At 43.5% G+C, this 26,632-nt stretch overlaps 1 protein-coding gene across 1 annotated transcript; it reads left to right on the forward strand.

Annotated features, from left to right (window-relative positions):
* LOC121047760 lies at nt 1-26,413 on the forward strand. Its single transcript, XM_040503256.2, has 7 exons — nt 1-131; nt 270-384; nt 14,090-14,162; nt 24,990-25,035; nt 25,125-25,144; nt 25,952-26,024; nt 26,279-26,413. The coding sequence occupies exons 2-7, from the start codon at nt 291-293 to the stop codon at nt 26,411-26,413; spliced, it is 441 nt and encodes a 146-aa protein (XP_040359190.1). The 5' UTR covers nt 1-131; nt 270-290.
* Nucleotides 26,414-26,632: the final 219 nt, after the last annotated feature.

Here is a 26,632-nt window from a genome sequence, read left to right on the forward strand (position 1 = left end):
TTCAGGATGACCGTCTTATTTCTTTGACGCAGGAAAAAGCGAAGCGCCTCCCGTCTCCGTATAAGTCGAGATGCTCCGACTACAAGTCTCCCGGGATTCAGGACAAGTACTTTGGCTACCTTACGCAGGACGTGAGTTGCTCCCCAACGTTCCCATCCAAAAGTGTGTTTTAGACGAAGCTAAGCAGTTTATGTACACGTTGCCTTAATTTTTTTTTATTTTGTCACAAATGCTATGAGATGCCAATACCATCCATGTCCTTTCCCAAGACTTGCATTCAAGACTGCGAGATGAAGCTGGAGATAAAGCTCTGCCAGTGTGTTCGCACCATCCACGAGTTTGCGGCAACGTTCGGCGGCCAGATCTGCGACCTTATCAGGGACGGTAAGGACTCCCGCCCTTTTTCTTTCCTTCCTAACCATAAGCAGTCCACGACTTTTATCGAGCCTCCAGCTTTTGGTTCTCGTTGTTTTAACCATTTCTTCGCCGCTTTCCGAGCACTATACGGTGTCAAAATATACCCCTTTTCAAAAGTTCGCGCCACTTGTGTCCGCTGGTGTGAAAACCAGCGGTATGTCTGTCCCTTTTTCTCTATATATTCTATTTTCCTCTGTTCAGCTCATAGAGTTATTATAATGTACGCTAGAGGTTCAAGTGACGCTAGTGTGCTGACGCAAATTGAAGCAGACAGCAACCAGTCGAAAATCGACTTCCGGTAATGCATTTCTATGGGATAAAGTGAGCGCATATTCTCCCTTCGCTCGATCATAAGAGCAAATATCCCGAATAATTCGTACGTACTAGGAAGCTTGGAACCTTTCTCAGTCAGGCCGACGAAATAATTGGTCACTTACGGCTTTTTTCTTTCAAATTCACCGCATTAAAAATGGTGCTAAAACGGCTTCGTACGTTTATTCATGTGCACTGTCGGACACTGTTAGCGCGAACACGACGTCGGCGCTTTTCAGCTTGAGGGATATACGTGCCAAACGAACGAAGGACATCTGGAAATTAAGGGAGACGGCAAGAACTACGCAGTAACACTGGATCAGTAGCTACCCGCGCATGTACGATCAAAATAAATTGAAGGCCACGTAATATATTCCGATTTTAAATAAGTAAGTACCCGTGTCACGGTCCGGTGCGGAGCGAGAGGGGAAGCGCACTCGCCGTAGACCGCAACGGGGGTTCGGACGCCCGCTATCCCACAGTACGTGGGCTCCAGGGACGGGGGGACAAAGACAAGGCACGTGACGAACAGAGCAGTAGAAACATTTAATAAAGGCTATAGTAAGATGGCGACAAAAGTAAAAGGATAATGCAGACACAGTCTCAATCAGGCAGAAGCATACAAGAGAAACTGAGTAGCTATGGGTAAGACAGAGAATACACAACAAGAGGAATGGGACGATACCGCACTGGGCGCAGTCCGGCACGACGAGGCTCGCAGAGGCATGGGAGCACCTGAAGTCGGTCGCTTGCGGTTCATTCCCTCTCGACGTGGCCGCGGTGCGCCAGAGGCAGGGGGTGTTGGCTTTAGACGCTGTCGCGTCACGGACGGTCGACGCACTGGGGCAGTCCGGCAGAGGAAGGCCGCACAGGGTTGCAGCACAGAAGTAGCTGACGTTCGGTGTCCAGACGGGTCTTCCCCTTTACCGCGGTGCCCGAGGCTACGCCCGGAGCCGACAGGGAAAGCGGGTTGCGCTCTCGAAACTCCCAAGTCGACTGCCGCGCTGTTTCCCAGTTTCTACCGAACGGCGCTCTTTCTTAATAAAGTAAACAAAACACACCCGCTCCCCTACAATCGCAATACACTCACACAAAAAGAAAAAAAAAAAAATGACCGTCACAGCGGCGAAGACATTCGTTGCCCCAAGCTCCAAAGTCAACACCAAAAACGCTCAACTGGGGCATCTGGCAAACTCATTACCGAATTCCACGAAGTGGTACCGCGCCCAAGCATCGGGCAAAAGCGTCCCCCGAACGGGAGTCGAAGAGGCCATAAACAAGTCAAGTAAGGGTCCCAGTCGGGACCGGCGAGGTGCTGACTAGCGCCAACCAGGGAGTGTCACACCAGCCGCGGCGACCACATGGCCCCGCAGGCAGCCGACGGGGCGCCCTTTACAATACGCAAGGCCCGGCGGGACCAGGCCGGTTTTTGTGACAACCCGCTTTATTTTTTCTGCTCTGTGCAAACTTCTACGTTCAATATACACCAGCACGATCGAAATCTCTGAGAACAAGTGCAAGATAAAAGCTGCCCGGCTGAGAAAACAATACGAAGAGTCACCTTTCATAGCCGACGTGCTTTATTATTTACGTTTTGAATGTTTTTATCCGCTCCTGCACGACGGGTCATTTCCATATAGTTACAAGGCTGGCATATTAGGAATATATAAGCGTCACCGGAATGCTGGCGAGCCTTGAACACACTCTATATTCCTTTCGGTTGTAATTTTGCTTTGAATCGTCGCTTGTTTTTACATACGTGATGCGGAACACACGTTTGAGATTGAAATGTAGCGAAGTTAAACATCGTTCGATAATGAAGAAAAATGTCCTAAATAAAGTAATTACACTTTTAAAATGTTAATTAAGGTACATACAATTCGGTACGACCGAAATAACCAAAGTGTTCCGTGTTATTTTCCGTCGAAGAGACAAAATGCACGCGCGTTTTCCCATAGGAGTGCACAGATGAACCGCCAAAGTAGACTGGTTGCTGTCTGCTTCCATTTGCGTCACGGAAGTTGCATGGACACTAGCGCCAGTTGAACCTCTAGCGTACATTATAATAACTCTATGGTTCAGCTCGCCCTATTCAGAGTCATATATTAGGAGAGGTTGGCCAGTGGGCGGAGAAAAGGCCGCCGCCAGCGCCGAATACTCCTCCAGCGGTTAGAGCGTAAACTAAAGGTGCGACACAGCCTCGACCAATTAGCCGACCGCGACGTCACAATATTGGAAACGACATTCAAAGCGTGAAACAGAAGCGTTCAATCTCGGCCTCTCGGTGACAGTTTGCTCTGGGTCGGCTTGCTAAACTCTGCGACAACTTTTCTTGGCATTTACGGGAAGAAGAGGAGAGCTCGCGCACCGCTCGCTCCGGCGCTCAAAATGGGAGAGGGAACGCGTGCCTGGTTGCATTGCCATTGCATTGCCAAGAAACGTTGTCGCGGAGTATAGAACAGCCTCTCAGCTGAGACTGGTTGAAAGAAAGCAGTGCAAAGGGTGGGGCGCTCGAGCGTCTTGAGACGCGGAGTCCCGCTCGACTCGTGCGCTGGCTTTGGCAGTGCTTTCTTTCCCCGTCTCAGCTGAGAAGCTGTTTCTAGCAAGTCGGCCCTGGTTTAAAGGACACGTTCGTTTATTCTACCCTTGAATATGGGCGTGACAAAAACCTCACATGCGCCGAATTTTCAGTCACCAAGGCTTATGCCTTTTTACTCGAACGACGCTAAAACGGCTTAAATTAGTCGAGTCGCGTTTTTAGAGCTCATCATCACCGCTAGGCGGTGTTTCGCGGCCTGTGGTTGACCCCGAGATGCTCGCCCACTGATCTCTATTTTAGTAGGCTGGATCGCGGATCGGGAGCCCGTCGGTGTCGCCACCGGCGGCCATTGCTTGACACCACGCAATACACGCAAGTCTATGGGAGAAACGCACAAAAGTAAGAATATTGAAGCTTGTACAGGGTGATTTCAGATGAGATCGACCAAAGGGTGGCTGGTCGACATTTTTAAATCAACTGATGTTTTTATATGTTATTGTCTAGTGTCTGGTATGAACGAATCCAAACTTAGTTTTGACTAGAAAAAATACTTGGGGACAGGAAAAATCGTAAGGCATGAGGTGGTGGACAGTTGCATTAACGCGCACTGATGGAGGGGGCCCGTTTGAGAGTGAATAACTAAAGCGATAACATTAGGAGAACTCTAATACGTTTTAGGCGCAAACTATGGATATAGATTGCTTGTAATATAAAGTAGTCATATTTATTTAAAATTTATTTATTTTTCTAAAAATTGACAAACATGCCTGGTCGAACGACAAATGGCAAACTTTGGAGGTCTGTATCTCATGAAATAATTTAATCATTATGATATAATTTGCAGATATTATTCTACTAATATATAGCTAATATTTAAGAAATAACTAAGGTATCTGTGTGATACAATAGTTAGGATATATTTAGTCAAACATGGAAAAAAAAATCAAACAAAAAAAAATTCCGATGCGAATAAAAAAAAAAACACCACCCTCGATTTTTTTTAAATTTAGGTAACCTGTTATACTCTATTTCGGCATTCATTTCCATTAAAAACATGTTGCATCATTTTATTGAGAAAGAAGATACAACTCCCCAAAGTAGGGTCCTTTTTCAAAGCCTACACTTAGCAGTGTTTTATACAAGAACTGACTCTGAGTTCCAGTTTCATGAAACCAACACACATCTTTTATATATTTTTATTCAGATGAGGCCAATGATAACTAAAGAAATCGTTCACACACTTAAATTAAGGAGAAACTACTGTGTACAAAGAGGTATCATATTACGGACTAGTGATCCGAGAAAAGATCATGCAGCCATCGGCCACTAGGAACTTTGTTTACTTTATTCTCCTGCGACACTATATGCTATTCCCTCTTCCGGTCTACCTTCATCTCTCTCTCTCTCTCATATATATCCCTGATATATATCCAGAACAAAAACATGTTCAAGCATTCCCTTTCTGCGTGGTAGTGTTCTGTGGCTAGCAAAAATCATTTCCTCGCTAAGCTCACGATTATGGCAAAATAGTTGCCGGAAACCGCAGACGACACTCGTCATTCCGCGATTTCGGTATATACAGAGAAACCCCAAACCCCAGAGCCGGTTTCCTTACGATTCGAGAAAACCGAAAAGTCAAATTGGAGCTGTCCTAAAGTAATAATAATATAAATAATAATAATAAAAGTAATAATATAAATACTTTATGAGTTGTGAATCTGAAAGCGTGAATGTCGTTCTTCCGATACCTTAGTTCGTCTGCGTCTACGTTTCGCTACTGCCGAGGCTGCGGCCGGCGGCGGAGCGCTGGCCGCAACCGTTTTTGGCCCTTTCGATACGGACAATGGGCTTTCCGGTATGAACTGCGCATGTGACAGTCTTCTCCGGGCATGCGCAGTTCCTACCGGAGGACCCACCGTGCCGTATCGGGTGTGCAAAAACGGTTCCCTGAAACGCTCTAATATCTTCATCATCAGTTTGTCAATATAACGTAAAGGAACCGACAATGACGATGCATCTATACAATATAGTTCACCTCAACGTAACGTAGAGCATAACTACGATTATAAACGCTAACTCTTTTTTTTTTTTTAAACCGCCCGGATACATTAACAGACATTCAGTGAGAGTACCTGCCGCGGCCACCTGCTCGCGCTTGTAGCCATTGCTGATGCGACACGAAATGAGCAATTAATTTCCACATTGTTTTAGTTTAAGTATGACTTTTAGGTATAGCTAACTTTCTACGGACAGAGATATTGTTTCTCACAAAACTAGTCCCAAAGCCGCCGTATTGGTTTATTCGCTCAGAGGTTGATTTCGTGGATGGCCAAACGAATCCTCCCCTGGTTTCTTGTTATACGCACCGTACACATCTCAACGTTGGCGCAGTCCACGAGTAATTTAGTCAGTGAAATTTTGTAAGTTTAATCACTTAATGCACGATTTTACACCGTTTCACCATCCGATTTACCGCAGCGAACGAAGCCATCTCCTCAGTCGATCCAGCGCTGCAGAGGTATCCCGTAACATCGCGCCCCACCCGTTGCTAATTCCCTAATGAAGGTCGCGTGACACTAATGTGGTATTGGATTGGCTTCGATGTTGTGTTGGCGGCGGCCCACCGGAAGCTGAAACGGGGTATACGCTGAGAAACTAAGGGCGAGAGCATGCAGGGCCGTCAAAGCGCCCAACTCTGATTAAAATGATTAGTTGGAAGACGCAAAAGATGGCTGCCTTTGTTGAATAACCCACTGTATCCCTCCATTCAGAGCAAGCGAGGAGCGTCGTCTGCTCCTCGCTCAGTGTCTTGCGTTCGAACACCGGACGCCGGCTTTCGGCGTTCGAACAGCGAGTAAAGACAAAAGAAGCTAGCCTTTGCAACTACCCATTAAGGCCGGTTCTCACATGCAGCGAAGCGCTGATGTAGCGCTCCTCACGTGTCGTCAGCTACTTGTCGTCTGTCATGAGCAACAGTTTTGACGGTGCGATACAAAGCTGGTGAAAGCTGCCGTCAACACGCGCTAAGCGCGAGGTTAGCGCTATGCTTGTAGCGCTCCGCTGCATGTGTGAACAGGCCTTTATCCTTCCAATTGGAGATCGGCGCTCTGACGCTCCCCGCGCGATCTCATCTCCTCAGTTTTTCACAGGGTGTCGAACCGTAACCGGAGGTCAACTGAAAGCGGAAGTGAACCGTAACCGGAACTTAACCGCTTATTTTGCTTGAACCGGAACCAACGTTACTAGAACACTCAGTTGGGAAACTCGCCGTCGAAACCTGGGCCGCTGGCATCCACCGAGACCGAGCTAAATACGACAACAGCGCCACTCTTCATCATTTGTCTGTACTGTGGTCACCTTGAGCTTTTAGAAAGCATGTTTTTGCGTAAACACAAACGGAAAAGACTCTTTCTGTATGAAATTTATTGGAGTTTAATACCAAATGATAGGCGCGTGATGTTTTTAAAATCTTTAGCTTGCAGGGTTTTGTGGCACAATTATATTGTTTTTGTACAACCATGCCTCAGCGGTGCTTTCAGGTAGCGTGTCCCGACCTAGGTGCATTCTAACTTCGGCAGTAAGTCGCGGCGCGTCCGCTGGGGAGACGGGGGTGGCACTTCAGTAACCTCTTCCGCTGTATCTGTTTCGGCTTCACAATTAAAGCCGATTAAAGCCAAAATGGAAGTAACGTACAGTTCCTCGAGTGGCTACTGCGGAAGAAATGGCGGCGTTGTGTTCGTCATTAGCTCGGTTCTCGAGGACAGATCGGGGCAACTTTTTCAGATTAGTCTCTATGGCAGTTTCCCAAGTGAGTGTTTTAGTAACGTTGACCGGAACAGAACCGAACCGAAAAGTTCGGCGCCATTTTGGGGATGAACCTGAACCGGAGCAAAACAGGAGGACCGCTCCAAACCGGTTCGCCAAACGGTTCGGGCGTGCATTTGCTCTACTATTCCGTGCGCTGTGCGCCTGAAATTTTGAGAGGCTTAGTTAGCGCTGGTGGGGCAGGGTGTTTCCAGTTATGCAAATATTTTGTAAGCATATTTTTTTTAAGGGCGAAGGTCAATAACCGCTTTTACTAAGTGTCACAAAATCCGCCTGAGCCACCGAGCGAATACCCGCCTGAGTGGATTGGAGTGTTTGATAGTCTCACACGCATGAAAGAATTTCAATCACCATTCGCCCATAAGCACTGGGCTTCCTCATTTTAAAAGTTTAAATAATGTGTCAATACATGTATGTATGTGTCTGTATTCCTGAATAAAGAAATAAAAAAAAAATCCTGGTTGCTCATTTGGTAGAACGCTCCACTGGAAACGAAGAGGTGCCTGGTTCGATACCACGCCCAGGCGGTTTTTTTTTTTTTTTTTGGTCGCAGACCAGTCACTTGGCTCTGTACGGGGATTTGTGTTTGTCTTTTGTTCCTATTCTCCAGGGATTATTTTCGTCATTCTTTTCCAGCTCGCTTGTACCTTTGCATTAATTGCATTATCACCGTAACCTTAAAGTGCAGGTCGTTCACCCTTGTTGCTTTAGAATGGCGGCAGTTGATAAAACCCGTTTGCTCTACTTATGTCGAACTCCTGGTGAGCTCAGTTGGTAGAGCTCTCCACTAGAAATTTAGAGGTCCCTGTTTTGATACCAGGACCAGGCAGATTTCTTTAGTCGCGTACCAGTCACCAAGATGTGTTTGGAGATTTGTGTTTGTCCTTTGTCCCTCTTTGTTCCCCTTCTCCGGGGTTTATTTCCGTCATTGTTGTCCAGCTTGCTTGCACCTTTGCGTTATTTGTATAATCATCATTATTTTAATATGCAGGCATTTCAACCTTGTTGGTGTAAGACTGGTGGCAGCTGATGAAACCCGTTTGCCCTACTGATGTCTGACTCCTGGTTAGCTCATTTGGTAGAGCACTCCACTGGAAATGGAGAGGTTCTGGTTCGATACCAGAACCAGGCGGATTATTTCGGTCACGCACCATTCACTTAGCTGTGTTTGGAGATCTGTGTTTGTCCTTTGTACCCCTCTGTGCCCCTTCTTCAGGGATTATTATCGTCATTCTTGTCCAACTAGGTTACACCTTTTCGTTGTCTATATTATCATCATAAATTTAAAATGCAGGCCGTTCACCCATGTTGGTGTAAGATAAAACTCGTTTGGCTCTACTGACGTCTAAGCCCTGTGTAGCTCAGTTCGTAAAGCAATCCACTGGAAATGGAAAGGTCCCTTGTTCGATACCAGGACCATGCGAATTTTTTCCGTCATACGCCTGTCACCTAGCTGATTTTGAAGATTTATGTTTGTCCTCTGTCGCCCCTGTTCCGTAACTCTAGAAATTATTATCGTTGTTCTTAGTCAGCTCGGTTGTGCCTTTGTATTATTTACGTTACGGAAAAATAAAGCGGCTGCCTGAAAGCATTTCGCGATCATTCTTCGATCTTTGGGAAGATTAAGACACTATTAAACAGCTTCGAAAGAACATAGTGATGAATAAAAAATGTTATTTCTTTTCTACTGCGATCCGATTTGATGATTCTAAAAACTGTTTCTGTTTGCCCCTTACAAGCACTCTTTGCCGCATTATGATATAAAATGTGGGGAAGCTACATTGCGGGTTTGAACTTGTGCATCATTATCCTTGGGTCTGTTCAAATAAAATGACATTTTTGTTTTAGAGAGCAACTCTTAGGCGCCTGTTTCCGGGTTGAGCGGCGTCGCCGTCGCCATCGGCATTACCGCGCGCGTTGCATTATGGGACGTTTCCCCGCTAAAGTTAGCGGGGAAGAATGACGTCACGTGACCTCAACACCAACTCAGTTTCTCAGCTAAATTTAGCGGGGAAATAACGTCACTATGTCTTGTCACGTCACCCATGAACAAATCCAGCAGCAGGAGGAGGAAAGGAAGAGGAGGAGGAGGAGAAGGTCGGTCATGCCCTCCCCTCCGTACCTCCACTCCTCCTCCTCAAGAGCTGCGCTCTAGTTTCGCATTACAGAAATTTCTAAATATCTTTCATTTTTTAGAGCGCAGCTCTTAGGCACCCGTTTCCGGCTTGAGCGGCGTCGCCGTCGCCGTCGGCGTAACCAAGGTCACCTCAAGGTCACGTGACCCCCAAAGTCACGTGACCCCTCCCAAAGTCACGTGACCCCTCCCAAGGTAACGTGACCCCTCAGGTCGTGTGACCCCCCCCCCCGAGGTCACGTGACCCCCAGGTCACGTGACCCTTCCCAAGGTCACGTGACCCCTCCCAAGGTCACGGGGCCCCTCCCAATGTACCCCAAAGGTCACGTGACCCTCCCAAGGTCACCTCAAGGTCACGTGACCCCCAAGGTGGCCCCACGTTACCCCCAAGGTCACGCGACCCCCAAGGTGGCCCCACGTGACCCCCAAGGTCACGTGACCCCCCGAGGTCTCGTGCCCCCTCCCCGAGATCACGTGACCCCCCCCCAAAGTCACGCGACACCCTCCCCCCGAGGTCACGTGACTCCCTCCCCCGAGGTCAGGTGACCCCCCGGAGTATATTAAAGAATGAGGGGAGGAGGAGGAGAAGAAGGAGGAAGAGGAGGATTCTACCCTCCCTCAGTACCCTTCCCTCTTCCTCCTCAAGAGCTGCGCTCCAATTCGGCGTTACAGGGAGTTGTAAACGGCTTCCACTTTTTAGAGCGCAGCTCTTAGGGGCCCGTTTCCGGCTTGAGAGGCGTCGGCGTAACCGCGAGGTCACGTGACCCCCCCGAGGTCACGTGACCCCCTGAGGTCACCTGACCCCCAGAAGTCACGTGACCCCCTGAGGTCACGTGACCCCCTTGAGGTCACGTGACACCCCTAGGTCACGTGACCCCTTGAGGTCACGTGACCCATTAAGGTCACGTGACCCCCTGAGGTCACGTCACCCCCTGAGGTCACGTCACCCCCTTGAGGTCACGTGACCTCAAGGAGTCACCTATCCCTCAGTACGCTTCCATCTTCCTCCTCAAGAGCTGCTCTCTAACCGGCGTTACAGGGAATCGTAAACGGCTTTCATTTTTTCTTCATATTTTTATGTTACTCCCCATCCAAAAACGAAATCGCAAAACGTCAAACAACACACAAAAAGCTTTTTTTTTAAGTATCTCTTCTCTAAGAGCGGCTACCCCCTTTTGGGCGTTTTGTCATTTCTACCAAGTTTAACGATTCATAATTGATAAAGTATACATGATTAAAAAACAATTTTGAAAGATATTAGTCTATAGTGCTAATATACACAACAATTTGTGCAGCTCTAGAAACTATATATCGCTCGTCAAAAATGCACAAGCCTGGCCACTTCAACAATTTTACTTTCTATATGTGATTCATCTCGTGGTGTTTTATAGATAGAGCATTGAAATTTGTTACATATATTGTTCCCATAATGGTATTTTGTCTGTATATAATTAGTTGCTTTAGTTTATAAAGAAAAATATTTACAGCGCTTCAACCATGTCCCAAGGTAAAACATTCCAAAACTTAAGGAACGTGCAATTAAAAATAATAAAGTCTTTCATTTTCAGAAGTTTAGGTGAAGCATTGTACAGAATATCGCCGTGTTTTTCTATTAAAAACATGTTGCATCAATTTGTTTCCGTTTAATATATAGCGCGTCGAAGCGCACAAATTTTACTACTTTGACAGTTTTATCCAATAATCGTGAGCTGTTATATCGTAATGTTTTCAAGCTTTACTGTTCAATTTTTTTCTCATATAATCTTCTCAGAAGGACTTATCGTCTAGATATGAATTGTTTTTTCTAGCTTAATAATTAAACTATTGACAGGCCTTTAAACATTTCTCAAAGTAGAAAATTCCAGATAGTCGACGTGCAACAAAAAAAATATTTTTTTTTTATTTAGGTAATATGTTTTGCACCGCGTCGCCATGTTTTCCCATTAAAACATGTTGCATTATATTGTCTCCATTCCAAAGATGCGCTTTGAGATGTGCCTTCCAGACCGACGTTTCTGTCGAAGTCGGTGATCTTAATTATTTCTTCGTTGTACAAAAAACAATTCTCGCTAGATTCTCTTTTCTAATTTGTCCCCAAGTACAAACTTTAGATATCTAACACTTCAAACACACCCAGTAAGTAGTACATAGGACTCCCGGCAGTAGTTTGAAGCATGAAAAAGCATCCGTCGTGTGACGAGCCCGCTTTCGTGCTTGTTTCGTAGGTCCGTGCTCGGTATACGCGTAAATTTATTCGAAAAAGTGAAGTGTTCATTCTCGGTTCTACTAAGATGTTGTGTTTTTGTGTGTTGACTGTATACACTAACGTTGTAGAGTAGAAATAATTTTCCATCATTCATTACCTTCTTCCACGGGCCCCCCAGAGCAATGAGTGAGAGTCAGGCCGTCATTCACCCAGTCAGAAAGGTTTGCTTTGATGCTTACTTTTATATTTTTACTTGCGAAATATTGCAGATTGCGTTTGAGGCACCATTTTTGTTTCCAACGAGCGCGAGAAACGCCATGAGCGACAAATTGTGTGACTGTGTGTCTTGATACAGCTTGCATGCTGCACATGCCACCTCGGTTGGGACTGTTTCTGTTTCTATCACTTCTCCCTATAGTTCGAATTATTAATCTTGAGAAAAGATTGCTGGAAGTCAGTGGAACCTTGCTCAAATCCATCGAGGGTAGCAGACGACAGAGATTGACACGCTCTTTCTGTTATTTAATGATTTTTTCAACAGTCAATGGCGATTGCAAATTCTGTCTTACTATTCCTGCGAACACTCGTGCAAATTTCTTTACAAGGCTCTTCAAACAAGCTTCAAAAAGTTCATTTTATTCATTCCTCCCATTGATTTGCATGTATTGCCTTGTCTCAAGCAATGGCCGCCGGTGGTGCCACATTCGGACTCCCGATCAAGGATTGTCTTGCTGGGGTTGAGCGGCACCCCCGGCAGTCATCGCTTGTAACTAGCTAATGCATGGGACTCCATGGGAGAAACGGGGAAGACTGCAAATTTCGTAAGTCAGTTGTTTTTTCTCGACGATAAAACTTTTATCGTGTTTTCCGGGAACGACAGTTAATAAGCGTTAGATTACCATTTTTTTTTTATTAATTTTTTTTGATTAAGGGTTGAGGGTTGTAACTTTGTTGAGCGTAAACTGTGATGCAGTTTAATGAAACAAGGGTTGCCTAGAGTCAATGTGAAGTCGGTCGTGATTTTGAAATCATCAGAACTTAGCAAGCGATTACTGGGGACACTCGCATTATTTCAAGCGCTTGTACTGAGTATACTTCTGGTGCAAGCTTTTGCTTTGAACTGCGGTGAGGGCTTCTGTGACGAACTAGAACTCGGAGCGTGTCGTTCATTTGCTGTACGTGCCATTTATTTAGCAGCTGAAGCAAATGACGCCTTCACAGTCGGTGGTACTCCGGCACATTTGATGTTTTTATCGGCGTTCAAACGCTTGACGAATACCCGATTTGATTTCCAAACGCCCCATATAAAAAACGAAGTACATCATAAAATATTCGCCATCAGCACCGCGTACAAGCTTCAATACTTCTACTTGTGTGTGTTTTTTTCCATAGACTTGCATGTATTTCCTATTGTCAAGCAATGGCCACCGGCGGTGTCATCAACGGGCTCCCGATCCGCGATCTAGCCTACCACAATAGAGATCAGTGGTCAAGACTGACATATTGTCGCGAATGACAGGAGCAGAAACGTCGAAAATTCTTTTACAAATTGAAATTTTAATGAGCGAACTTGTGCCAAACAAAATAAAGAACGAGCTGCGAGGCAGCAGAAAGGCGGTCGGCGATTTGGCGGTGTAATAAAAGCGAGAAAGAGACTGACTCGACAAGGTCCCGCGCAGCTCCTTTTCTAGTGTGCGTCAGTATCTCGATATTTCTGCCCAGAACGTTCGACCGTCGAAGGTTTGGGGTGAGAATGAACATACATTTTTTGAGAACAAGAAAGCAGGACGAAACGATAAGAGTTATGGCCCGAGTAAGAATCAAGGCGAATCTTCTAGAAGTCCATGACCGAGCGTTGCTTACTCGGCTCTGCGCGCGGCAACTTTCCATTTTGCGCGCGCTGGCCCGCGTTCGGGACACGCTCTTCGCTCGTGCCGATCTACGCCTTCACAGGTCTGTAAAGAGTGTCCTTCGCCATAGTCTCCTCCATACTCCCAAAACCTGGCAGTTTGACGACTGACGACGGAGTCATAGAGTGCCCGGTCGCAGATTAGGAGCGCGAGGATCTGGTAGCAGAGAGCATTTCTCGGGGAATCTGGTATTTAGCGCACAGCTTTCGCAGTGGCGACGACCCGAAACATGGTTTTCAAACCCGACGAGAAACGAAGCGGTAGCGCAAGGAACGCGAGGAGCATCAGTGGACATTCCATCGCTCGGGAGAAGTGTATTTCGGCGTCTCGCCGCAGCGGGGCGCCCGTCACCTGAATCTCCTCTCATCCATTGTCTGCCGCTCTACCTTTTCAATTTCGGCGGCCGCGTCTCGTGGCGATCTGCTAGGCTTTGCCAGTATAGAGGAGGCTATGCCTTGGCGCTTGTTTTGCAGCTTCCTCTTCCACTCTCTGCGAGAAAGTTCCGATGAAATCATTGCACCTGTATACTCTGAGAGTACTCTTACAAAAATTAAAATTATTATTATCTTTTTTTGTGGGGCGATAAGATTTGGGTTTTATTTTTTGAGCTAATATAAGAGAAATAATCTGGTATATTCATCGATTTATTTCCCTCTGAAATAACAGAAAACATAAAACAACATTATATGTGCATGGATACTGTTGTTCAAATTATTCTAAAGCCCTACATCTATTTTTCTTTTCAGATATATGCACTAGAAAAGTGCGAAATTCCAAGCCCTACCTGGACTGCTCGACCAAATGCCGAGTTGCTTGCGAGTACGTTGGCTCATAGCATGGCTTCCGCAATGTACACTCTATTTTTACTATTATTTATATAACGCATTGTGTCGTATGCTCAAGATGCTGCTAACTTGGCTATTTTGAATTGGCGGTAGACGATTTTCATAATAATTGCTGTCTAAGAGTAAAGACAACCAAACATGATTTGGTGCTTCCCTCCAGATGTGTATGGAAAGGATACGTTATTCACCTTTTTATATCTGAAGATATATAAGGTGTTTGCATGCTTTTGATTCGACCATATTTTTTTTAAAATGGTGAAATTTAGACGAGTGCTGCCTTCACCATGTATTTATCAGGCTCGGCGGGCAATAGAAGGAATAATCGTCATGATACGTAGACTAATTAACTAAGATATGTTAATTAACTTCTAATAGTTGGTATTAAAGGTCATGTTGCAATTTGGAGTATTGACGGCAACTACAATTAGAGGCCAGACTAAGTAAAACAATTTAAAAAAAAAGTTATAGTTTTTTTTAAATAATAATATACACAATTACGCGCAAAAGGTGCGCCGCAAGTCCTTCCGACAACGACGCAGAAGATTGACGTGGTCGTCACTTCTGTCTTCAGCGTACCCACGAACGACACACTGCCGAGATAGTGACGACATGATTAAAACTACTACGTCACGCTTCTAACGTCAATGTGGGCAGGGCTTGAGGCACGCTTCTTGCGCGTAATTTTCACATCGGGTAAAGAGAATACAGAAAAAAAAACACTCGTGAAAATGTAGAAATTATTGTCTAAACAGACCTGTCATTTTTGCAAATCATTTTGATTGCTATAACCTCCGTCAGTCCTGCAATTGCATTAGGACCCCTATAAGCAATATAGTAATTAAAAAGTTAATTAACGGTGTTTAGTTGAATGGCCGACTTACCATGACTACTATTATCTTTTTATCTAATCTACACCGAGCCTGGTAAATACATGGTAAAAACGGCACTTGTTTAGCTTTCACCTTTTCTTTTTTTTCTTTTTATCTGTTCAAATTAAATTTAAACACCCTGTATGTATACTTCACGGTTTTAGATTATTTTCGGAAACCTGACTCAAAACTACATGTAAGAGAAACCTTCACTTTGTTGTGAACCTTCTTTCGTCGTTCCTTTTTTTTTTATTATTGGATCACATCTGATCTTCAGTTCATCATTATTGGATCACATCATCTTCAATTCATTGTCGCAAAATCTATTTTCGTGCGTCGTACCAATGGTTAAGAGGCAAGAGAAAACAAGCTTAATACGCACAGACCTGTTTGTTAATTCCGCGGAAAAGTAAGATCTCTATATTGTCCTGCAGAGAAGATGATTCATGGGGCGATAACTTCGATAAGGCGTAACTAAATGTTTGAGTTTAAGGCCACGAAAAGGCTCGTAGAAGTCTTTTTGACCCGCACGCGTCAAATCTTTTTAAGCAGGACACTTGTCCAGAGCTGTCCGAGAATAGTTCGTTTCTAATCGATTGGTCCACTTTTTTTCTGAGCTCCTGTTTATATCGTTCAGAAAACCGAAACATCCGCCTGTCGACACAGGGATTTAAATCAATTATTATATTTTTATGGGTTGTTGTGAACTAAGGTGCTTGCTGTATGAGGTGCAAACTCGACGCTCGCTTTTTACGGGGTAAAATATTCATAAAATGCGTGGTCAACTTTTCATATCGTGCAGGAAAAACCGCATGTCTCAATAACTTTTGAGAAAAGAAATGTAAATATTCTGGGCCATTTATTTTCTAGGATGAAATTGAAAACCGTTTTTGTGTCATATTCTTAGCTTTATAGTTTCTGACTTCTAAAGGACCAAAAACGGATTTTAGAATTTGGGCAATCGTCAGAGCTAGTCGCGTATTTGGAAGCTTCTCCAGGCTCGGATATTTCCCGCTCAACAAAGACGCGTGTTAAGTGGTTGTTTAAGCTTCATTAAAAGCGCAAGATATTCATAAAAGCTTTTGTTGCTTGTAAAAAAAAATAATTTTAGAACCCGACCTTTTCGATGATAATTTACCAGGTTTGAATGATGATAACTTTTGTACCAGTCAATTTTATTACATACGTTATATATGAAAAAGCCTAAACAAATGCCTTTTCAACAAGCACAATATTGTTGTAATCAAACGAAGTTATTTCGGAAAAAGAAAGCGCATTTGAATACAAGAGGAGACTGAAAGTACACATTTCAACATCAATTTTCTTAGAAAAAATATGTCTAACTATTTTTGCTTTTTTCGTATGAAGATCCCTGGGTATAGTTTAAAACATCCAATAAAAATCAGATGTAACGTAGGATTTGGACTTATAAATTCGTAAATACGACATATTTCAAGTTCTATCTTAAGATGCGAAGCTCGATCGTTGTCATTTGTATGCCTAATAGTTAACTAATTATTTGCACCTTGCAACAGTATTCTTTAACTTCGATTTGATACACAATTAAATGTAACAAGGCGTATGCGTAGATAAGGTGTTATTTTTAATATATGAGGGTTTCCCTGCACATGCCCAATTTATTAAGTTTGTGGTCGGTTTGTTTTGCTGCATACCCGACCCGGAAGAATAACACAGAGCCGACGGTTTTAACAACAAGAAGCTATACATACATGGACGAGACGATCAATATATTAACATCGTTACAATCAGCGCTTGAGTTCAGATAGCGATTGCCTGCGCACCACCTCTGATCCGGGCGGGGTGCGCGATGTGCGCGTGGCCGGCTTGATTCCGCCGCCATGCGGGAAAGTCTGCCGCCTTTGCACTGTAGTCGGGCAACTGGGCTGGGGAGCCGCCAGAAACCCACAAGTTAAACAAATCTGAAATCACTATTAAATGGATTCCCTAAATTCTTTATCCAGAATTAGAAGTGTATATAGATACTTCCTTCCAGAAGTTTGTTTACGGAATTATAAAGTAATTAGGTGAAACAACATATTTTCGATGTGCCGATAGCCGTAGCAAGAAATTTTAGCTCTTTCCAACTCTCGCTTCTCCACGCACGCTGAGCCTTGTAAGAAGGAAGGCTCGCTTTAGGTTGTGAGGATATACATACAATTACATATAATATCTTTTAACACAACCGTACCCCAAAACCCAATATAGCGTTTCGATATTTGGATTATGGAACAAGAAATCTGTCTGGAATTGTTACTTGAAATCTGAAATCGAGATTGCAGACAAAGGAACAATTTCTGAAAACTTCAAATCCAAATAAAATCGAATAAGAGTTCCAGTTCCATAATCCAGATAGCGATAAGTTATATTGGGATTTGGGGTAGGACCGAAAAGCACCGTTAAAGCGGGTTATATTACTTTTGATGCTTAGCTATTTGTTTAACATAGCACTAAAAACCCCGTTATTGTTCTGAGCTTTCGTCCATGACCATAAGTGGATTGAATGAATGTTCTTGACAAAACACATCATTCCTTTATTTTTTGTTGGTGTCGAGGTCTCAAGCCTGGAATTGTTTTCCCGAAAAGTGATGCAGCACATTTGCCCCACTGCTGCGATGCAAAAGGAGACCAGAAGGTTCTTAGTCCTGTGAATAACAATCGGTACGCAACTTATGCATGAAAACTAGAAATAAGAATGGTATCTCAATTTCCTGTTAACATCGCCCTGTGGTCACAAGAATGTTCTTGTGAACTTTCGTCGTTAGATATTTTATGTAATTGTATGTAGTGTTTTTTTTTTAATTTAAAGGGGCGATGCAACAATTTTAACTTCGAAAGAATTCGCAGTTTTTAATTTTTACATTGTTAACCAAAGACCGAAAGGTCCCTGGTTCAATACCAGGACCAGGCGGATTTGTTTTGTCACGCACCAGTCACCTAGCTGTGTAGTTGTGTTTGTCATTTGTCCCCATTTTTTCTCCTTCTCCAGGGATTAATTTAGTTATTCTAGTCTAGGTCGCTTGCACCTTTGAATTTAATTGCATTATCATCATAACCTTAAAAAGCATGTCGTTCACCTTTCTTGGTTTAGACTGTTGGCAGCTGATAAAGCCCGTTTGCTCTACTGACGTCTAACTCTTGGTCAGCTCCGTTGGTAGAGCGCTCCACGAAAAATAGAGAGGCCCCTTGTTCGATACCAGAACCAGGCGAATTTTTTTCGATCGCGCACCAGTCATTTAGTTGTGTTTGTTCCTTTGTTCCCCTTCTTCGGGAATCATTTTTGTCAACAAAACGTGTCCCTCCCAGCTGCTACACTCGCCGTCAGCCTTGCGGCGAACCGTCTTTAGAGTCGATCGTTTGCCGCGACCTTTGACGATACTAAGCCTTGAAAAGTCGACAATCGCTGGAGGAAACGGTTGGGGTCTCTGAAGAGGGAATCCAACGAAAAACCAGGTAATCCTCCAGAAGGCGTCACTGGGAAGACTGAGTGAGAGTTGAGAGGCGCCTTGACCTTCAATTTGTTTCATTTTTTTAATAAAAATCAGCGCGCGCAAGCAATCACGGTTTTCTGTTATTTCTTCTTTAGGTAGCACGAATTGATTCCCGCAGTTAATTGATCAGAGCCCTAAAATCGTTGCACCGCCCCTTTCAACCACACTTGACAAGAAATAACTACCACAATTTCTTGACCGAAGTCTAAACATTTTTGCACGGCCCCTTTCACGCGGCCACTCGGTTACTCAGACTGCAGCAGCTGAATTCTCCTAACCAATGCTAGGTTGCGTTCGAGGATCAAAACGACACCACGTAGGTCGACTGGTGGGTCCAGGAATAGCGCAAAAAGTGGTCAAAACGGACTTTCTGATAACGGCGTTAAGTTTAGGGAACACTGTATTTCCCCGCAGTCTAGGCGAGCTTACTTTTTTTTTTAAGAAACTAAGATAGAAATAGTTAAACAAGCCCAGCACTTTATCAGTATTAGCGCGCGGGGCGAAGCGAAAGCCTGGCGGTGCATCAGTAATACAATTTCTTTTGTCCCTAGTGCCACAGTATCCCAGATAAGATTATAAGATAGTAATATCTATGAACTCTTGATTTTTTTACGCGATTTATTCGAATTTCAAGTAAACATACTTAACGTGCGTATGAAATTCTTGACGCGTTCCACATAACGTGATTAAATATTTGTTAAATTGAGGCCAACTGACACTATGAGGCCAACCGACACTATGGAGCCAAGAAATAATTAACAATCTGGCAGGAAAAAATATATCGTCATGGATGAAGAAAGAATAAAACAATTAAAACAGGGGCAACACAACCACATCTTTCAACTAGCAACAGACGAGTAAACTTTCAACAGCGAGCAGCCGACTATACCCAGGAGGAGAAGGGGAGAGAAGGGGGAGAAGGGGAGATAAAAACGCGAAGTGCAAATTAGAGCGGTGGGATTATCTCAGTGCAGGGAAATCATAGAATCATTCGCCATAACCACAGCAAAAAACAACGTGTCAAATCCTTCCCTCCTGCTGACGAAAACTGAGGTTGAATTTATAAGATCTGAGGTAATCCCACCACCCTAATTTGCACTTCGCGTTTTATCTCCCCTTCTCCCCCCTTCTCTCCCCTTCTCCTCCTGGGTTTAGTCGGCTGCTTGCTGTTGAAAGTTTACTCGTCTGTTGCTAGTTTAAAGATGTGGTTGTGCTGTCCCTGTTTTAATTGTTTTATTCTTTCTTCATCCATGACTTAAACCAACACGCTCTTCTCCCAAGCAAATATATCGTAATTTCAAATGTAAAAATTCATAAGTTGATACCATGTATTACATCCAATTTTTATGGGATGTGTTAAACCATGCCAAGGGGTCCTCATAAAAAAAGAAACACGAAGATATCGAAAAGTATTTTTTTTTCTAGAAAATGGATGTTGAAATTTGTAGTTTTAGAGTTTTCTCTTGTATTCGAAGGCGATTTCCGCCAAAATAACTTTATTTGATTATAACAATATTATGCTTGTTGAATATGCATTCGTTTAAGCTGTCATTTGATCAATATTTTGTCATAAAATTGATTGTTACAAAAGTTATTACCCAACCTGGTAAATTATCGCCAAAAGAGCCAGGTTCTGGAATTTGCTTTTATAAAAATACATAAAAAACGTTAAAAAATGTAAAAATGTTGCCCTTTCTCTTTTCCTTTTGTGTAGAAGTCTATTTATTGGTATGCTTCTATCAATAAAACTTCAGCTGCGTTTGAGATTTTGTTGTGTTCGTCCGTTTTTTTATCGTTCCCCATCTCAGGGTTTACAAGATGACGATTGATTACCAGCTCGCCTGCACTCTCTCACTGCTTAAAAATCAATGTGACCTGTGACGATCGCCCAAATGCCAAAAATCCGTCTTTGGTCGTTTAGAAGTCCAAAACTCGAAAACTAAAAATACTATGACGCAAAAACGGTTTTCAGTTTCGTCCCAGTGAATAATTTTCTAATATATATTTTTTTTTTCTTCTTTTTTTTAAGTCTTTTTTCTCGAGACCACCCCTTTTTCCATTATTTAAAAGGAAATAGACCTATAGCGGGTTAGAAATTTTAAGGCATAACTATTTTCATATAGAACAATAGAACGGCCTTGATATGCTTATTGACTGACAGCCGAAGACACCCACGATTGAGTCGACCGAGAATCTTACGAGAATCATGTTTGTGGCTCCATCTCTTGTTAGAAGCATCAAACACTTGGTTGACAGCAGACGACGCAGTAGTCCTGTTTTCAACCGAGTGCTTTCTGCGCTTTTTGGAGAGGTGGCGTCACGAGCCCGACTCTCGTCGGCGTCATCGTTCTTCGTTGGAAGTCTCAAGGATGTCCTAAGTCTTTACAAGAAGAAAGCTGCATCTTAAAAGTTTGAAAAGTAAAATTCACCACTGATATTCCCCCTTTAGGAAATTTTCAACTCCTTACATCCAGGCCCCTAGTTTTCCCAATTTATTTTACAGCTAACCCCTTGATTGATAACACCCTACATATATTGAGGCGACGGCGAACCCAGCCGTGCATTTTTTATTTATTTATTTACAAATACTACTGCCTTCTCAAGGAGGGCGTTGTAGGACGGGCTTCTAAACAATGACTGAAACGTACAATATGGAACAAGGCCAGTGCAACGAACATAGTAAAGAGCAGAAACCGTTAAGCCCACAACTTAAATGTTGCACAACAATGAAATGAAACAGTGAGCAACATTACACTTTACCGTGTACATTTTACCGTTTACGCTAGAAAGCGAACAAGACATTGAACGATGTTGTATACACAAAAGACCAACACAACTTCAGTTCGAGATATATAGCTACCAAACTATTTCAGGGGCAGTGCATTGAAGGATTGGCTAACAGACAGCAGTCACAACAAAATCAAAACAATAAGCAACAAATAGCCTCGAGGTTATTTAAAGAATGAAAAGAGCGAGGCTTTAAATGATTGGGTGGAAGTCGTGTTTACGATGTCAAAAGGCAGCTCATTCCATTCAGTAATGGTTTTAGGAAAAAGAGAAAACTTGAAGCAGTCGGTATGGCATTGATAGTCTGTATGTGATAAGGCATGGTAGCTACGTGTGCTTCTCGCAGATTTTAGAGTGACATAGCGTGACCTATCTATTCGAAAGCCACCGTTTATCAGTGTGTATAGGAAAGTGAGTCTTAATTTTCCTAAGCGTTTGGAGGGACTGGATACGGGCTATGTTGTATAGGGCACTCACAGAATCTAACCTTTTGTATTTGTTGTAAATGAATCTTAGTGCCTTCTTTTGTACTCTTTCGAGTTTTTTTATGTTCGATAATGTGTGTGGATCCCAAATAATGTCAGCATATTTTAAAAGTGGCCTGATGAGAGATTTGTAGGCTATTAATTTTGTTGCAGATGTACGTTTCAGATACCACAGTTTGAACATCGCCTTCTGACACAGCAAGTCAATTTGGGCATGCCATCTGAGATCAGAAGATATAGTGACTCCAAGATATTTGAATGAAGAAACTTGTTGCAGAGCAGAGTTATTTAAACTGTATGAAAAGACCAACGGAGACTTTTTACGCGTTATTGTCATCAAAACACATTTTTCAACGTTTAACTGCATTTGCCATGTCTGGCACCAGTCACTGATTTTTCTCAGGCTCAAATTGAGAATAGCTTGATCTGCGCCATTTTTAATTTCAGAAAATATAACCAGATCGTCGGCAGATAGGCGAAAATTTATGTTTATGTTATCTTTTACTACGTCGTTTATATAAACGAGGAAAAGGAGAGGGTTTAACACGGATCCCTGGGGAACGCCTGAATGCACCGGCAGTAATGATGATTGTTCCTTCTTCACCTCAACAAGCTGTTTCCTATTCCATAGGTAGTCTTCAATCCACCAAAACACTTTGCCATTTGGTAATAATTTAGATAGTTTTTGTAAGAAGTTTGGGGTGTGACACACGGTCGAAGGCCTTCGAAAAATCTAAAAATATTACATTCGTTTGCCCCCTTTTGTTAATAATTTCCGAAAAATAATGAACCGTTTCCGTAAGTTGCGTAGTCGTAGAGAGCTTACGCCTGAATCCATGTTGTTCGGAACAAATAACGTTGGTTGTTTCGAGAAATGAAGAGATATGATGATGTACTATATGCTCAAGCAGTTTGTTGACCGTACAGAGCAGAGAAATTGGTCTATAATCAGTAGTGTCATCGGTGCTCCCCGATTTGTGGATGGGAACGACTCTTGCGCATTTCCAATCATCTGGCACTGAACCTTCTCGTTGCGATTTTTCTAATAAACAGTATAAATATTTATAACACCATTCCGCGTATCTCATTAAAAATTCATTCGGTATATCGTCGGGACCAGAACTTTTTTTAGTATCTAGACTGAGAAGAGAAGCGAACACTCCTTCCTCTGAGACGGCAATATCGGGCAGTGACTGTGCAAACAGGAAATCTGGCGAGCTCGGTTCGACACCGTTGTCTCGCGAAAACACACTGGAAAAGTACTGGTTAAAGGCGGTGGACATTTCTTTGCCCGCAGTTACGTCTACTCCGTCAACGATTATTTTATCTAGCTGTTCCTTCTTGGGAGAAATGTATCGCCAGGATTTCCTTGGGTCTGTTATTAAAAAGCGAAGTAGTGAGACGTTAAAAAAGTTATACTTGGATTTGCGTATAGAATTGTTTAACACCTGCTTTTGCTCCCTCATCTTGTCAGCATATTCTCCTAGTAGAAGATTGTGTTTGTTTTTGCGCAGTCTATGAATTCTGCGTTTAAAGTGAATAATATTACGCGTTAACCACGGTTTGTTATGCTTTTTGGAGCGGAGAGTTCTTTAAGGCACATAAAGATGAACCCATGAACTAGGTTTTTGAAATACAACCACATTTCGTTAACATTATTTTCTGGCGAAGAGTACAGACTAAGAAAAACGTCATGTTTAACTTCAAATTGGTCAATAACACCTTCGTCGAGCGCGTTCTTAATATCGTACACTCTGGGTGTGCTCCTACGAGCAGGACTAGCACAACCTACACAAGAGGTATTATATTCAAAAACGACAATGCGATGATCTGAGATGCCTTCCGAGACCTCACATGAAAAGGTGCGCTTCGCGACATCACTTGAAACAAGCACGAGATCAAGAGTATTTGACGGTGAAATTTGAATACGTGTGACTGTAGTGATGGTTTGATACAAGTTTAGATTGAACGACATTTCAGTTAACAAGACAGAAAGTCTTGTTAACTGAAACTGTTAATTTCAGTTAACACGACAAAGCACAACAGACTTTGTTGCGCGAAGTACTGCTGCCCTGCGGTAGTGGACATGAAACGATTTTAGCATTATTTGTGAAATTATAAAATGATTTCGAGCCACCTGAATTTGTGGGGTCTTTGACGTCATGCGACGCCCGAGTCGATCAAGCCGCAAGTCACAGAACGCAGCAAGTTTACTCAGCGCAGCAAGTTTACAGTTTCGTGACTCGAGCTCCGTTGTCCAAGGCTTGTTCCTCCGGTGACTGCCTGCCGCTTGTAGATTCCCTTCGTAAAGGCTACCCCGACACCCGCTTGCTTTGCTTAAGGAGCCCGCGAACCACTTGTCTCCCGCCTCCTCCCTCTCCCACCGAGCGTGTCATGACTACTCTCCTACCGAAAAAGTCGTGACTCTATTGGGCCACCGGTGAACCCTGAAGCCCACTCCGCCAGTCTGGCGATAATGGATGTGCTACGGTAGACAAGCAAAGCACGTAGAAGTTGCAGGGGTACAAAGGGTTTCAGTCTGGCGGGGAATGTAGCTTTTGTCACTGAAGATGGTGGAGGAGTCGCCAAGTGTTCACCCCACCGACTGGGAATGTGAGCCTCGGCATCGGACACGGGGAAAGGGAGGGGGGGAGGGAGGGGAGGGGAGTGAAAGGTTTTACATAAATTCTATAGTCTCTACGAGTCTTCGTTTGAGGTGTTCGCTCAGAATGACAAGTTGGCTTTGTTACCTGATACGTTTTAAAGAGAAAACAAAAGTCGCTCTGTACCCTACTTTAAAATGACACGCGTGCTGTGCTAATTAATTTATTATATAATTTCATATAATGTATTGTTTTTTATAGTAGCACGAAACATGAGAGGAAGGCGTTCTTTAATCACTCAGCATGAACTAAATTAGATAAAATCAACTAAATTCCGCGTTAAATTTTTGAAGCATTGTTTGGTGTCAACTCAAGCACTCCCGAATCATCGCTTAATTTTTGTGCTAAATAAAAGTTTAAAAAAAATGACAGCTTTCATAGCGTTCTACTTCAAGAAAAGAAAGAAAGAAAAGAAGTGAAAAGGGGTATTTGGGAAAACAGTTTGCTCATGATGCCCTATGTTTATATATTTCTTTAATGGTTTGCAGAGAAATTAGGTACGACTTGAAGCTGAGCAGTCTAGCTGTTGACAAGGTAAGAGGAGAAAAACCGCCAATTGCAATATACTCGTTTGTTCCGTATACTGTCTTATGCGATGTTTTCACAATTTCCTCCCCTGTCAGTCGACCTACGGAACGGGCAAGTGAGTAAAAAAAAGAATTCGTCTTCATGTGCGTGCCGAACCATCTACGGCGCAGCCTCTTCTGTCTGGTATTGTTTTATCTTGATCTAGCAAATAGCGCCGAAGGGAAAGGAAGAGAATGAAGGATGTCTAGCAACAGTCAGATAGAAAAGCCGCAGTGCTAGATATCATACGTCACCTGCCGTAGGCCCGCGTGGGACACAGATATGGCAGGAGTGCAGCGTGAGCGTTCATCCAAGGCCACCTATAGGATAGTCTAGGCCTATGCACCCGAATTTTGGTGTCATCAGAGCGGAATCGAGTGAAAACGCATGTTGGACACGAGTGACGCGTCAGCGCTTGACTGGGCCTTGTGTCCCGTCAACGCGTCGATGGACGCTGGTCGTCGGGCTCGGGTCCCGTTGCTGCGTTGGCGCAATCCGACCGTGATGACGTTCTGTGAAGGAAGAGGGCGATGTTCGCTGGCCTCGATTATTCTATGTATAGTGTTGGTTCAGTTGGGACCATCACGCAGCACTTATGTTCCATCTATGCTCTGCGTTGGCCTCCGGGAGGGACGTATGAACTCCAGCACACCGGCCTTGGTAGGTTGGAGGTATTGCGCGCAGCCTTGCAACCTATCGGGGAGCATAGAGAAGGGCTATTTTATAACTAAAAAGGGAAAAAAAGACAAGTAATGGCTTTAGATTTGCAGAAAGGCCTATATATATATATTCTTTTGTTATAGTCCATAGATATTCGACGCAATAATAACAAAATAAAAAAATTTGAGTTACTAATTGCACTTTATTTTCTTCAAATCCGTAGGGACAAATTCTCGTTCATCATCAAGTTTTCTTCGGACACGCAAAAGGTCTCCGAATACCAGCCCAATCTACCGGTGAGAGACCTCGCCATTATTTCTTTTGCGGCTAATGCAACGACTGCTTGTAAATAGGTCCGTGAGAATTGAAGTTAAAAGAAATCAGAATTATACAGTGCCCGCTTCTTGATTTTAAGGTGGCCATTCCAACTCAAATTTGGCACATCTTTCGAGGCAGAATATCTTTATTTTTTGTGATATCCATTCATAAATATTTAAGAGGTTTGCTGTGTATATGTCTTGACTGTCGCCGTGTTGATTCCCCCCTGCAGGTCATCGAAGCCTTCGGGTTCTTCGGTGGTTACATCGGAATATGGCTGGGTTTTTCGCTGCTCTCGGTGCTTCTGGGCGTCGAGGCGAAGCTTATGAAAGCCATTTCTCGCAAGACTGAAAAGTACGTCTCTTAAAATCAAAAGACGGCCAGATAAAAAAGAAAAGAAACGGTTTTTTTTAATACTGCAAAAAGAGCTGTAATTTGGGGTCATTTGCACCTTTAAAAACGTCCGTCGAGGACGACGCTTTCTGTTTGACTCAGCAGGGTGCCGTTGTGCACAATTATACCAGAAATTCGCCAAAAAAAGAAAAAGTATAAACGTTTACAATTCTTTGTAATGCCGAATCGGAGC

Source organism: Ixodes scapularis, unplaced genomic scaffold (genome assembly GCF_016920785.2).
Source record: "Ixodes scapularis isolate PalLabHiFi unplaced genomic scaffold, ASM1692078v2 PGA_scaffold3__209_contigs__length_174095766, whole genome shotgun sequence".
In the NCBI taxonomy this organism is placed as follows: Eukaryota; Metazoa; Arthropoda; class Arachnida; order Ixodida; family Ixodidae; genus Ixodes; species Ixodes scapularis.

Coding starts and splice junctions, on each gene's coding strand:
- LOC121047760 (XM_040503256.2), top strand. CDS start 291: ATGAAGCTGGAGATAAAGCTCTGCCAGTGTGTTCGCACCATCCACGAG. Junction 385..14,089: donor CTGCGACCTTATCAGGGACG/GTAAGGACTCCC, acceptor TTTTCTTTTCAG/ATATATGCACTAGAAAAGTG. Junction 25,145..25,951: donor TCGACCTACGGAACGGGCAA/GTGAGTAAAAAA, acceptor TCAAATCCGTAG/GGACAAATTCTCGTTCATCA.